Here is a 14,505-nt window from a genome sequence, read left to right on the forward strand (position 1 = left end):
TGGATTTACTGGGATTCTATAATAACAATAAAATATGAAAACTTTCAAGGGGTGAATACTTTTTACAGGTACCATAATCAGAGGCATAGACACTGAAATAAGCTATTCAATGAACTAATAACTAATAAGCCATTCAGCATAGCTTTATCTCTACGTGGAAATCTAGAATATACTTCAAGAAAACAAACACATGTATAGGAAGAAGATATAGAGTTGGAATACTGAAGAAGCAGTATAGGCGCTTGTCTAGGTCACATTGTCCTTGACTGGGACTCTGTAGCAGACCCATTTTGACAGTGAAATTTAGAAAGTTTTTCACTATTTCTTTGCTGGAAAGTCATTTTACTATGAATCATATCCTTTCACAACCCTCTATTAGTTCCATATATGCACCAGTTTTTTGGTTCAAGGGAACAGGAAACCTGTGCCCATCCTGTCAGCACTGGCCACCAGACAGGAAACAAACTTGGATGGGTCACCAGTCTACTGGCTAAAACCATCAGATTCCCTAACATGCATGTCTCTGAATAGCAAAGAAAATTCATACAGACATTCTGAGAACATGCAATCAAACTTAATGGGTGTAGATGCGCACTAATCGTGCAACTGCGGGGAGTTCAATGGGGAAACAAGCTGATTGGCTGTTAATGTGCAGACGTGATCAGTTCAGCTGTTCTCCATTGATGCTCTGTGGGTTGTTAAGCAAAGCATCTGCACCCACAGAGTACAAAGGAGCCTGATAAGGATAGAGGGGATGGAAAGTGAATGATACAATATTAGAGAAGAAATACTCAGAAAAGTGAGTAAATCAAAAGAACATTCATGAAGAAAAGAAGGAGTAAAGATCAGGAGCATTAGCCATTGCTAGTGACAGTTGGCATCATGGTCAGGTTGAGGCCCCCAATGTGAGCCACAAGAACGGCGCTCTTGGCTTAAGGTCACTCCTGGAACCAGGAGCGGGCAAAGGGCTTCAAGGAAAGCTGGGCTTTGGGCATTCCATCAGTGACCGGCAGCGCTGGCTGATGTGAAAGCCATTTTAAAGGCTGACTTCACTCAGCCCCTTCTGAGGAGTCCCGATGAGTGACTGTGGGGTGTAGAAGGGAAAGAAAGGCACTAAGGCTCGGGGAAAATAGAAGGCACTTGATTTTAACTATTTGTTTTTAGTCTTGATTTTTATCTTATTTTTTTGGATTATTTATTGACTGATTTTATCTACCACATCTACCACAGGTCATTATGATAACACTTGACAAGAAGAATTCATAATTAATTGCAGCAGTACGGTATTTGAGGGTTCCTCTAGAGCAGGGGTGTCCAACTCCAGTCGTGGTGGGCCGCAGGTTTTCATTCTGACCATCATCTTAATTAGTGAGCCAGTTTTGCTAATTAACTTGTCTTGCCTTAGTTTTAATTGACGTGATTCAGACCCTTTAGTTGTTTCTTTAACCTTAATGAGCAGCCAAACAATAATGAGACATAAAATAAGCTGCCACATGACCAGCTAACCTGAAAATAAATAAAGGTGAATGTCTCGGTCATGTCAGTCTGTTCAGGTCACCAAAACATTGTGACGGTGATCTTAGAAAAAACAGAAAACCAACCGTCTGCTGTGGTAGAATGAGAGCAGCAACAAGTCATGATATTCAACAATGACTAACTGCTGGAATTGGCTTCTTATTAAGAAACTGGTTGGAGTGAAATTGGTTGGAGTTTGACGCTCCAATTTAACTGGTTATCTCTCAGCTCGTTTCACATCTCATTTCTGTTTAATGAACAAACGAATCAATTCAGAGGAGTGAATCCTTAAAAACAGGGCTATTAAAATGAAGGGAAAAGGAGCTGATTAGCAGTTAAAACTGCTTGCTGATTAGAAAAAGGGTTAGAATGAAAACCTGAAGCCACTGCGGCCCACCAGGACCAGGGTTGGACACCCCTGCTCTAGAGTGTCTCATTCTCTGGCACGATTTGGCTCAAAAACTAATCAGCACATCATCATCATCATCTCATAACAGGCTTATGTTTCGAGTCTGGTATTTTTCTCTCCAGCCATTTTAACTTTAGACCATCTTCAAGAAACTGACATGCAGACACACACCCATCATCGAGATATCAATATTTTCAGTATCAGGAAACCTTAAAATATTGGAATCCGTTGAAAACCAGAGATCAACATTTTTGACAAACCTAAAGCTTTCTCTCCCATAGACGACAGGTTGTGGTGGGGAAGGGCACAAAACAAAAACGTTTGTTTATTTAAATATTTGCAATGTACTTATTTATTTGGACATGAATTGTTTGAATAAATTGCACAATGTACTTTGCACCACTCTTGATTTGTATATGCCCTCATAACACTAGTCTATCATGGTCATGACTACTGATGCCTTTGGAAGCATGTAATGCCAAGGCTGTGGGCAATACAGACATCACAGTTCCACATAGTCAGTGCCCAGGCTGGGATTGGAACAGTGAGATGCATCATATTGCTACCTATTAACATACAGTCTTTATTTTATAGTTTACTTAAATATAGTAATGACTATTAATGGAATTACATAAAATATAGTTTGAAATCCAAAGATTATTAACTTTTGCGTGAAGTATGTTCTGTATCTATGAAAAAGGCCTACATCTGGCTAATATTCCAGACAGATGTGGCTTAAAACTTTCTTACAGGAAAGCAAACAGCAATAAATTGGAAATATCTAAACATAGGGAAAAAACAAATGCAAACACCTACCTGTCCTCTCATCACTGCAATCTGTTTATGGAACTGTCCCCTGTCAAATCCTGGGTCTTTCTGGGAAAATAAAAATCCTCAATGTTAAAATAATAACATTACATGTAATCCATGTAAGAAGGTTAAAGGTTACTGGACAATGACACTATTAAATATTATTGCACAGTGTAATAAACTCGCCTCAAGATGTTGTCCTCACTTACCTTAAATAACTCATAAAGGTCTTCCTCTAGATCTTTCACAAAGTTGGGGTCTGAGATTTTTGGCAAAACAAGGTCTTTGATTTCCTGTGAAAATGGTACTTTGGCTTGAGCTAACCAAGCCCAGTAGAAGGGATCTTCAAAAAAATAATGATAAAATAGAAATAAATACACTTCAAATATGGAATTGCATGATGTTTGACTAACTACCAAATGAACATGATATGATTACTCACAGGCTCTCCAAGAATCCGGGTGTTTCAGTGGGAAGGCCAAGCCATTGTCTATTGCTGCTAACTTGATAATCGGTTCCTTAACAAGCACCCAGTCTGTGTCCTGCAAGTTAAATAAAAACCTTAAATTTAGTTCCATGATAATAAAATCTTCAAAGCAGCCCATCCAAATAATCACAGGTCAGTTGAAATCAATTCCAAAATTAATCAACATGAGAACTGCTGGTTAATAAGCACAAGAAACACATCAACAAGAAGTTTGAAAAACACAATTAACAATGCAACTTAAAATGAAATTAGGGAGCACTAACACATTTAAGAACCATTAGAAGTTTTTAGATTCTTCATAGTTTAAAAAAGGTGACGCTCATTCCAAGAACTTTTTTGATAAAATACAAATATCACCGCTTCATATTCTGTAGCAGAGCTCGATAAAGCTCTGAGGCAGTCTAAAATTCAAGAAATGATAAATTCATTGCACAGCCAGAAAGTAGTTGGCCCGGATCTCTATTCAGTGGAATTCTACAAAGCTAATTTTCTTTATCCTAAAGTTTCAGGAAATTAATAAAGACATTCTGGAAACATGTGCCTGGTAAGTCACATTCAATTTCAATTAAGTTGTCAGACATGCAAGCCAAGGGAACATCTTCAATATTATAAAAAGGTAGGAAACAAGGAATTGGAGAGTTGGTGACTCAGTTGTTGACACCTTTTCCCTCTTTACCCACAGAATGGAGGACAAATTCAAGGAAAAGCTATGATGTCACATCCTCCAGCCCGTTCACTATATAAGAAACAGACAGAATGGAAGTCAACATTTATTGACTTATGGAGATGGAGCTCGTTCCTCAGAAACGGACTCAGGATAGTGAAAGCATCAGTCCTGAAGATTCATTTTTATTTTATTTTTTATTTATAAAATTTATTTCTACAACCATCATCAAACGGGGGCACTGCCTCTTCATCTTGTTTTATTTGTATCATTGTGCAGCACTTTCAAGGTTAATTAATGGTGAAGAACCATAATATGAATTTATTAAAACTTTCATTCTTTCTCTCCTTATCTCATTAATTCTCAGGAAATGTATTCATCTTTAATGAAAATAATCCATATCCATAAGCAGTATGCGATATATAGTATCATCACAGCCATTAATGGCTAAAATACATGTACAAATACTATAAAACTAAACCTTATATTTAAAATTGTAAACAAAAAATGCTGTCTTCAAATAATCTGCTGCTTTCCCCTGTTTGAAAAAAAAATAAAAATCTTAGAACAGGTTTGATCTAATTTCAACCCCAAAAAGGCATTATAATATGTCGAACTGTATTTCACCAAAGAACAACTAACTGAAGAATGTATATAGTGTATCACATATTGGTCACTTTCAGGCCAGTCCTTACCCTGGTGCCTCCACTGTCCATAGGGCAGTCATACTTTATCAGCCAATTATCATTGCCTCGATCTATGTGCAAAACAAAATATTAAACAAGGTTATTTATTTATTATTTCTTTTTTTAATCTAATAAATTTAACACTAGGGTGTTTCAGAACCATACATATGATTTACATTATCTATTTAACCATCGACTACTGTCTGAAACAGGTAAGTAGGTACCAAAAGATTCTCTGTGCTTGTGTGTGTGTAATTAAATGAGCAACAATAAAGATCTAAATAGCTTTGAACATAACATAGTAATGGGCACAAGATGAACTGTCATAGTGCATCAGGAATGAAAACGTTACTTAGGATATCTTGCAGAACAGCATCAGGGTGAGTTAACAATGGCAGACATACTAAAGGCAGTCCTGTGTTCAGAGACAGATCATTGATACAAGTGACTGATGATGGCTGATACGACTACTGCAGAGCAAACAATTTATGTCAGCAATAATGTATATGAAGCCAATCTGCAACAAATCCAAGCATACTTTAGTCAGCCAGCATTCCAACACCAGATAACATACTTTGCTAAGTTCATCACCCAATGAATTCATGCTGTTCTAACAACAAATGGGAAACCAATTTGGTTTGAGGTAGGTGTGCCTTTTCCACCTTAATAAAAGGATAATGTATGCCTGTCTGGTTGCTTTGTCTCTTGTCATTTCAAAATATGACATATCACAAACATTTTTAGTAGCACAAAGCATTGCATCTGTCACTCCAATAGATGATGCATCACAAACATTAACACTGCTTTTAGAAATTCCACACCAAATGGCATAGAACAGACACATACTATATGCATTGCATGGTGCTCTGCACACATTAACACTGAAGTCTATGTTGTTTACTTAGATTTCAACCCGTCTTAGCACAGTTTGTGGAGAATAAAGCTAATGGCAACTGAAATGCAAAAATAAGATCTTCAAGTGAGTGTGTATAAACCTGTTTTCATACATAGCTTTAAATATGTTGAACCATTTACTTAGAAAGTGGTTGTACAAGTAGATCTCAAATATAAAATTCAGGATAACTGCTGATAAAACAAATGCATACACACTCAAATGATAATACCTTTATTTGTAGGCAAGCACATTATCAGTAGCTCACATAAAATATCACATTGTTTATCAGTGTTGCAGAAGTTAGCTTAGACACTTCATAATGCTTGCAATCAGCTTTGATTCCTGAATGGGGACCCTTAACCAAACACTTAAGCGAATTTAAGATTAACTTTCTAAGATTGTCTCTTTTATTTCCGGACCTTAATTGTTTGTGCAGGAACAGACAATTACTGTATTTCACTTCAAAAAGAACCGCAAACTAATCTTATTCTCCAAATATTATTTTCAAATAACTAGCAATTTAACTGCAAACAAGCATATTGACAATTTCTTACTTTAAGAATTAGCTGTTTCTTGTAGCAGGTACAGTTTATTAGATGTGTAGAGTATGGACATTCTACCAGCACTTATAGACACATCCTCTCAGACTGACATTAAGTTTGCCTGGTATCAGTGAACAATGCTTCTGCAGGATTGTGCCCAGTGACCAAAAGGTGTCCTTATCCTGAGCTGGTTTCCAAAGCTTTCATGACTGGCTCCAGTTTACCCATTACTGTGTGATGGAAACACCCAATGCAGGTTTTGTTTTTGTTTCACAATCACACGACTATTTTTAAATTTAGCTTTTTTAGTGCGCTAAAATGTAGCATGCTACTCAACAGCAAGAGAGGAAGAACTCCAGCAAGTGTTAGAGGAGTTAGTCACTAATGCTCTTGCATTATCCATTTGAATTAGTATAGCTACTCTAAGGATCAACTACTGGTACTGCAGTTCAGAATGACAGTAAACATTTTCTGTTTTAACAATAATATTTGCCATTTCCATATCACAGTTACTTTATCCTATACTTCACTGATGTGTGCCTTATTGTAATTACTTTTTCAAACATTAACCAGCAGAAATATCATCCCTTTCTGCCTTACCTGTATTTCTGATGATATAGTCCAGCACCACAAGTCTTTCAAACTGCAGCTGCAGTTGCCTATTGGTGTTCTCTGGAAGAGGTTCTGCTTCAAACCGCCGTAACCAGTAATCGGCATCTTTGTAGCCTTCGACAAAGAGCTGGAATGAACCAACCTGTTGAAACACATGAACGCCACATTAAATTAATCAGTTCATGTTCATTCTGTGGGTAGGATTATATTTGCAACCTTAAGGTTTTAGGATCCACTTCTTTAAAACGCTACAATTCACCTTATGAAGCATGAAGTTAAGGCAGTACCATGCTAATTTCCAGTTTTAATATAATATTTTACAAATACATTATATCAATTATCCCCATAACATCCTGTTATCAGGATGGTACATTGCAGTAGTGTACAGTTGACTTGATTCCCAGTTCACTCGAGGTCAGTATGAACTTTACAAATTCTGGTAAGTGATGATGTTCAATGCGAGGATGTCACTTTGTTACAAGTAAAGGTCCTTTACTATCACCCAATTCTTCTGTCCTCTCAAAACAAGTTAAACACATGTATAGTATGTATATTTGGTAAATGATCATTTGCCAATTTCCATTATGAGATAAACCAATTGTGACTGTAGATGTTGTCCTAAGTATGCCCTGCAATGGGCGGTTGCACCATCCTGGCATTGCTCTTGCCTCTGACCCACTGCTGCTCTGGCAATGTAATGAAATAAAGTGTCCTCTTTAAAGAGACAGTCAGCAATACTTACAAATGATGCCTGACCACTTCAGAATATGTAGGAATTCAACATCACATTTCTCCAAATGAAACATTTTGTATTTTTTCTTCCATTCGTATTTTAAGGTGATAAAGTATTCTCAGCACAGAATTAAAAAGCAAGTGATAATTCATGCACAACTGACTTTCTTTTACAGGAGAAAGTAGGGTGAAATGACACCTTTTATTGGCTAACTAAATAGATTACAAGTGCAAGCTTTCGAGGCAGCTAAGGCCCCTTCATCAGGCAAGGTGTAACAAAGAAACTGAAAAATACTCTGGCTTATATTGGGATAGCAAAGTGATTTTTTTCTTTCATCTTAACAACCCTTTTGTTCAAATGTTAGCAAAATGAATATACCTGAGATGAATTAACCCTGAAAGAAGAGAACAATGAACTAATAAAATGCAGAGATAAGATAACCATCCTAGAGAAAGTCCTGTAAGGTTTTTTTTGAAGTGCATTGTCTGTAAGATAGGCCTGTGATGTAGTCAGCTGATCAATCAGTCAGTTAGTCCACAAATCTGCTGATGTACATGATATGCATTTTCATTTGTAATCACAACATAAATTTGCTTTTAAACATTAGTACTATGTAGAGTAAGGCTTTATCAAGCTGGAACTTCTGCCTATAACAGACATATATTATGTGTTTTGCATAATATTTTTATGTTCCATCTTTTCATGTTTATAAATATACAAAAGCTTTAATGCAATAAATAAGGTGGGAAAATAAAGATCCCATTAAAAAGTTTCACCAAGGAGAGACCCCCATGCATCCAAGACCACCCCCCAACTGTTCTTCACCAAGCAGCACAAACTCCTCCCGATTCTAATCACGTACGTTTCACCAAGGGGAAAAAACACACTAGCACCCACTTTTCCAATCAAGCTAGTTTAGCCAAGGGGGAAATTGCTGAATTGTTGTCTGTTGGATCATCAGTGAACTTAAAGTAATGTGGGGTCCTGGAGCCACAAAGGCTGAGAACCACTGAATTAAAGTAACTAATGAATTTCAATTTTTTCATATTTTATGTTTTCTTTATCTTTCGATGAACATATTTCCTAATAAGCAAAACAATTCTTTGTTTTACAGCTAGTAAATGATTGAAGAAAATGTTTAATAATGTTACACAAATAAGGAGATTTTTTTAGCTCTAAATGTACCAGCTTGAAATTCCATGAGCTGCACACTTGCTTGTGAATGTATCTACTGACCTTAACAGCAATTGGTTTATTGATCACAATTTATTTTTCTGTCAGTAGCAGTGTGAAGAGCAGTCTGCAGACAGGATGAGATAACTTTATTAGTAGAAAAGGAGTAAGAGGGGTGTCAAAGGCACCTATAGTAAGTGTAAATGTAGTTATCAGCAATGGTGTTACTTTGGAGAAAATGACAGCAGACAGATGTGCTGGCACAATATTGAGAGTGAGGGTGAGAGGTGCATGAAAGAAATCCTGAGAGATGCTGATGTGTCTTGCATTGAAGAGTAAACTGTATAAAATCTAAGTGATAAGTAGCAAGGTTTATGGGAGCGAGAACTAAAAGCAAAGTTGGCATGAACAGAGATGAGAATGATCAGGTTAATTTATGGACGGTCACAGAGTAAGACAAATGCTGAGGCAAGACAAATTCTTGGTACCTTGATAGGTGCTATGTTGTGGTGAAACAGACTAAAACGGTTTGGCCAATTGGAGCGACCGGTTGAAGATGACTGAGTGAAGATGTATTCCAAAATAAATTTTGAAGGGATAAGGCCCACAGAGAGGTCAAAGATGATTTGGATGGAGGTGGTAATATGAAAAGTATGGATCTCACCCCAACGGATGTTGAGGACCATAATGAAGAAAACAGATTTGGAGAAACTGATAAACCCAGGTAATCTTAGGAAATGGATATTAAACCGGTTGTCGTGGTGAGGATGAAAAACATTTATTTAGGTTTATATAGAATATGTTTGTTTTTTTACTGAGGGGACATGTGAAAAAAATATTGATTGTATTGAGGCATTAAGCAATAAAGCAACTAATTTCCTCTCTCTATTACCTACCTACCTATTACCTAACACTGACACTCTTAAAATTATATTGATTGGACTTTTTGCTAATAAAAGCTTGCTGTTACCAATTTGATAAGTAAATATAAGTAAAGAGAAATAAAGTGTGAATTTGAAAATAATTTTGTCCTTTCCTAGCACCTATATTATTCAGCTAAAACTACTAAAAATATCTTTAACATAAAAGATCATGACAACAGCAATTTTAAAGTATATAAAGATATGTATAGATTTTAGCCAAAAATTTCTAAGTCTGTAATTCTGTTTATTTATTTAGTTAACTAGGGGTCTTTGCCGCCTGCGCGCTTCGCTCGCCAACCTCTACCCCCCCCATCCCACCAGCGTTACGCCCCATTGTGAACAGGGGGGCTGATCATACCCCAAGGAGACACGGTCGCTCCTCCAAAACCCCTCTTAACAGTAATACAATGGGAAACAAATATATTTTCTTATTTTATCCCCTCTTTGCTCGATCAGCTGCTGGCTTGCTGCTGCTGCCATACCGCGTGATCTGCATCTCATGCGGCGCTTCGAACTTTTAAAACCCAGTACAGCAGCTGTCCTTTTGTCTCACTTCTCCCCCAGACATTGTCAAACACCATTCGATCTCTTTTTGCCGTTTCGAATTTTCCTACTTCCATTATCTCTAACCTGCCCTGCATGGTATCGCGCCAACGTTTTTGAATTCTTTACGACGTTCTACTTTGTCTTTTTCCGGCCCCGGGCGCGGTTAAATCTCTTGGCACATAGACAGCACAGGAAGTGCGTCTGCCAAAAGCATTCCAACAACTGAGAAGTTAGAGGACTGTGGTCTTGTTTGAAAATAGTTGTAAGTAGGGCGTGACTTGCAAAAGTCATCATCTCACAGGACTTGCTTCCAAAGGTCGTAAGTATGACGTGACTTGACCGACTCACGGGAAGTGAAAGTGTCTCTTTTCTCTGTCTCTCTTTAAAAGATCACATCTCGTTGCAGGAAAAAAAGTCTTCTCTCAAGATTTTTTTTTTTTATAATAGAGAGACACAGTAGACAGGATTAAGAAAAGCAAGTGCAGTTTTGTTTAATTCTACAGCTCTGCATCAATAATGTATTTTGTGACAATCTAAAAAAATATAAAATATTGAGTAAAAAAGTTATTTAAATCATGCTAAGAAGTTCCTTAAAGAAAAAAAAATGTTTAGATTAAAAATGGGACCCAAACAAAGCACATTATTATATTTAACAGTTACTGTAACCAGTTACAAATTTATTTATATCTGAAATTTTGTAAACACCATTTTCACTTGCAAAAATACTTTTATCAATACAACTTTAGCTCTAATTATACTAATTCAAGACACCTGGAAAAAAGTTGAAATCATAATATAAAAAGTTTAATAATCTCAATAAACAAAACAAACAGTTTAAGGGACACGTTCAAGAACATTAAAACTCTCACCGAGCTGGTAGACTTCTGTCCTTGAGTGTCAGAGTTACTACCCAAAATTTGGATGGGACCATTACTTAAAATGAGCGTAAATCTTTCGTATATTTAGCAAGCAAGCTCTTAATGTCCAAATTGTTTTTAAACGGGAATAAAATCATGCTGAGTAAAGGATTAGGGTGCAAACCATCTTATCCTCATGTAAATGATGTATTTATTAGTCTAATTGGCTTATTAACAAATTAAATGGCAGTACTGTTCTAGCAGACTACATGTAAAAGTGCACAACAATGAATGTATTCATCCATTCACTACCACACTCAATAAATAAATCTAGTTCAGGCTCAAAGACCTGTGAAAATGCAAGGCGGGGTACATTCACTCCACACTCATACTTCACTCACATTGGCCAATTTAGAGCCACCAGTTCAACTAACATGTTCATCTTTGGGATGTGAAACCGAGGTAACCAAACAAAACCCATGTCGATACTTGTAGCACACACAAACTCACCTCCCCGATTTGAACCAAGATGTTCTGAGCTGCTGTAAGAATTCTCACTTAAACACTGTGCCACCATGTCATCCACCAAAATATGGCACAATAAGAATGCAATATTATTGAATATTACACTGTGGATTACTTATAAATCCACCCTCTAAGATAAGATATAGAAAATCTACCAGAATAAAAACATAATTTTCACTGATTTACTGATTAGTTAGAATGAAAAGCTGCAGTCACTGCACAGTAGAGTCCAACACCCCGAGCTATTCCATTTTCAAAGCCTGCAAAACTAAAGCACACCTGAGATATGAGTTTGGGATTCATACCATAATAACTGTTAAAATGCAAAGTAATCTCACCCAAGCAGCGATTTAGAAGCAACCTACCTTAGGTGGCAGACCTATTCTATGAAACCGCTGCCCAACTTTTGGCACCTTCTCTAGTGCTAGCCTCTTGCCTCTTGACTTAACTCTGTCAATTGCACTGTAATTAAATGTTTCACTTGCTAGATGAACAACCTGTAAAGAAAAAGAAACAAGGCGTTCAAGCAATTATAAGCTGCTTCTGTGCAATACGGAGTAAAGTTAGCATTCAAGATATGTTACCACCTTAGTTCTGGGGACAATGTTAAGTTCCAGTTTTTGGTCAACAAGGCTGGCTCCTGCTTCAGACAGATAACCTTGGTTCAGTACCAGGCAGTCCCTCCCAAAGCAGCACGGACAACATAATTTCTGAAGCCACTTAGTCCATTTGGGATTTAACTGGCCATATGGCTCTTCATTCTTCGGTTTAAACACTCCGATGATCTTCTACTGAGCAAGACATGTGGAGAAAAGTGTAAGGAAAACCAGATGAGATGGAAAAGCATAGCTTCAGATATATTATTAGGACAGTTTCCAAAATAAGCAACTAATCAAAAAGATTAGAATGTTTTCGACTTAAAATTCCCAAACCTTATCTATACTAATAAAAGGCAAAGCCCTCACTGACTGACTCACTCACTTACTCACCACTAATTCTCCAACTTCCCATGTAGGTAGAAGGCTGATATTTGGCAGGCTCATTCCTTACAGCTTACTTACAAAAGTTAGGCAGGTTTAATTTCGAAATTCTATGCGTAACAGTCATAACTGGAACCTACTTATGTACATATATACCGGCCATAGCCTGCAGCTCAGTCGCCGTGTGAGGCGGAGTTGCGTCTCTCATCGTCACACCTCCCACGTAATGGAGTGCCTGCCCATATAAGGCCGTCCATCAGCGGCAATCCAATAGAAACACTCTACCGCTAAATATTTGCGGGTTTAGGGCTGTGCTTATGCAGATGAATATGAGATGGTCAGGGTGGTGTTTGGCACAAACTCAGTGAAACTGCGAGTGAAACTTTTAAGTGCCGGGTCTTAGCTAACATTAAATAAAGCCGTGGACATTGCACGTGATAGCATAAGCACAGCTGAGAACCTTCAATGCATGTACTCCAAGCGGCTCACGTGAACTGACTGTGAACGCAGTACGCAGACAAAAAGCAACAGCTCCAAAGACCGCTGAACAAAAAACGCATTACACAATCGAGAAGGCAGCAAAAGAATATGAAGCGAGTGACGCATACAAGCATATTCATAAGTGCAGCTACTACGGAAACAAAGCACACAGTGGAAAAAGTCAATGTCCAGCTAAAGGAAGACAGTGTAAAAAAAAAAAAAACGTGCATGCAGTGTGTGATGTCTCAAATAAAGAGGAAGACGAGCGGTTTATTGATGCAGTAAGAAAGGAATCAATGAATGAAATCTGATGTCTTTACAACGGTTGACAAACACGGAATGTAACTTGAACCCAACTCACCAATTACTTAACCGCTAATAATTTGATGGAACCCTTTCAATCTGGTTTCAGGGTGCGGCACAGCTGTGAAACTGCTCTGCTACAGGTAACCAATGATTTGCTTATGGCATCAGACTCTGGACAAACCAGCATATTAATTCTATTAGACCTCAGTGCAGCATTTGACACTGTCAGACATGATATTCTACTGTCCAGAATGGAGAACATGCTGGGTATCTCTGGCACTGCCCTCCAGTGGTTCAAGTCCTATCTGAGTGATAGGCAAGAGTTTGTTAGTCTTGGTAACAGCAGATCCAGCTCGGCACCAGTCACACAAGGAGTTCCTCAGGGCTCTGTCCTCGGCCCTCTTCTCTTCTGTATTTATATGCTTCCCCTTGGCCATATTATTCGTAGCTATGGACTGGGCTATCATTTTTATGCAGATGATACTTAACTCTACTTCAATGTTAAAAGTTGAACTTCATCAGAGCTTTCTCAGCTCACAACCCACCTTAGTGAAATTAAAACCTGGATGGAGCAGAACTCTTTAAAATTAAATTGCAACAAAAGTGAACTCCTGCAAATTGGGACTAAAATGCAGCTTAATAAAATGAGCTCTTTCCCAGTCCATCTTGGCAGTGATCTCATCAGACCTGCCTCCACTTCAAAGTGCCCACCCACTAAGGTCCTCTGATTCTGGCAATCTTGTTGTGCCCCACACTAATCTTCACTCCATGGGTGACAGGGCCTTCAGCTGTATAGCGCCCAGACTCTGGAATGACCTACCAAAATGAATCAGATCAGGTGACTCAATTAATTCTTTTAAAAAACAACTCAAAACTCATCTGTTCTGGGAGGCCTTTAGCTCTACTTGACTTTATTACCCTACTCTCAGTTTACCTCTCTGTTAAGATGCTCATGTAACCTGTGTGTGTGTGTGCTAGACCATCAATTATGTGTCTGTTAGGCTTTTCTCTGAATTTACTGTCTTAATCTTCTTTATTTATTTATTTGGTTTATACAATGCTATATACTGTATACCCTGCCGTTCTCTCCTAAACTCTGTGAAGTGCCTTGAGCATGGGAAAGGCGCTATATAAACAAAATTTATTATTATTATTATAACAGTGACAAAACAATTACATTGACAATCATGTTACGTTATTTTCAAAATGTTTCCTTTTCTTTTTCATTACTTCTTTAACACACTACTTCTCTGCTGCGAAGCGCGGGTATTTTGCTAGTTAAATATAAATAATACAAACAAAATTAATTGAATATTTTGTTTAGTAGCATCATTTAATTAATAAAACCTTTTATACATTACA

At 37.5% G+C, this 14,505-nt stretch overlaps 1 protein-coding gene across 1 annotated transcript in view; it reads right to left on the reverse strand.

Annotated features, from left to right (window-relative positions):
* pi4k2a (phosphatidylinositol 4-kinase type 2 alpha) overlaps positions 1 to 14,505 on the reverse strand; it is a 37,322-nt gene that overhangs the window by 6,383 nt on the left and 16,434 nt on the right. Inside the window, exons 2-8 of the mRNA XM_039774273.1 lie at positions 11,965 to 12,165; positions 11,743 to 11,874; positions 6,609 to 6,762; positions 4,581 to 4,642; positions 3,177 to 3,276; positions 2,944 to 3,077; positions 2,741 to 2,800 (exon numbers count right to left, since the gene is read on the reverse strand). Coding sequence (XP_039630207.1) covers positions 2,741 to 2,800; positions 2,944 to 3,077; positions 3,177 to 3,276; positions 4,581 to 4,642; positions 6,609 to 6,762; positions 11,743 to 11,874; positions 11,965 to 12,165 — 843 coding nt within the window. The remainder of the gene's footprint in view (positions 1 to 2,740; positions 2,801 to 2,943; positions 3,078 to 3,176; positions 3,277 to 4,580; positions 4,643 to 6,608; positions 6,763 to 11,742; positions 11,875 to 11,964; positions 12,166 to 14,505) is intronic.

Source organism: Polypterus senegalus, chromosome 1 (assembly GCF_016835505.1).
Source record: "Polypterus senegalus isolate Bchr_013 chromosome 1, ASM1683550v1, whole genome shotgun sequence".
NCBI classification, from domain to species: domain Eukaryota; kingdom Metazoa; phylum Chordata; class Cladistia; order Polypteriformes; family Polypteridae; genus Polypterus; species Polypterus senegalus.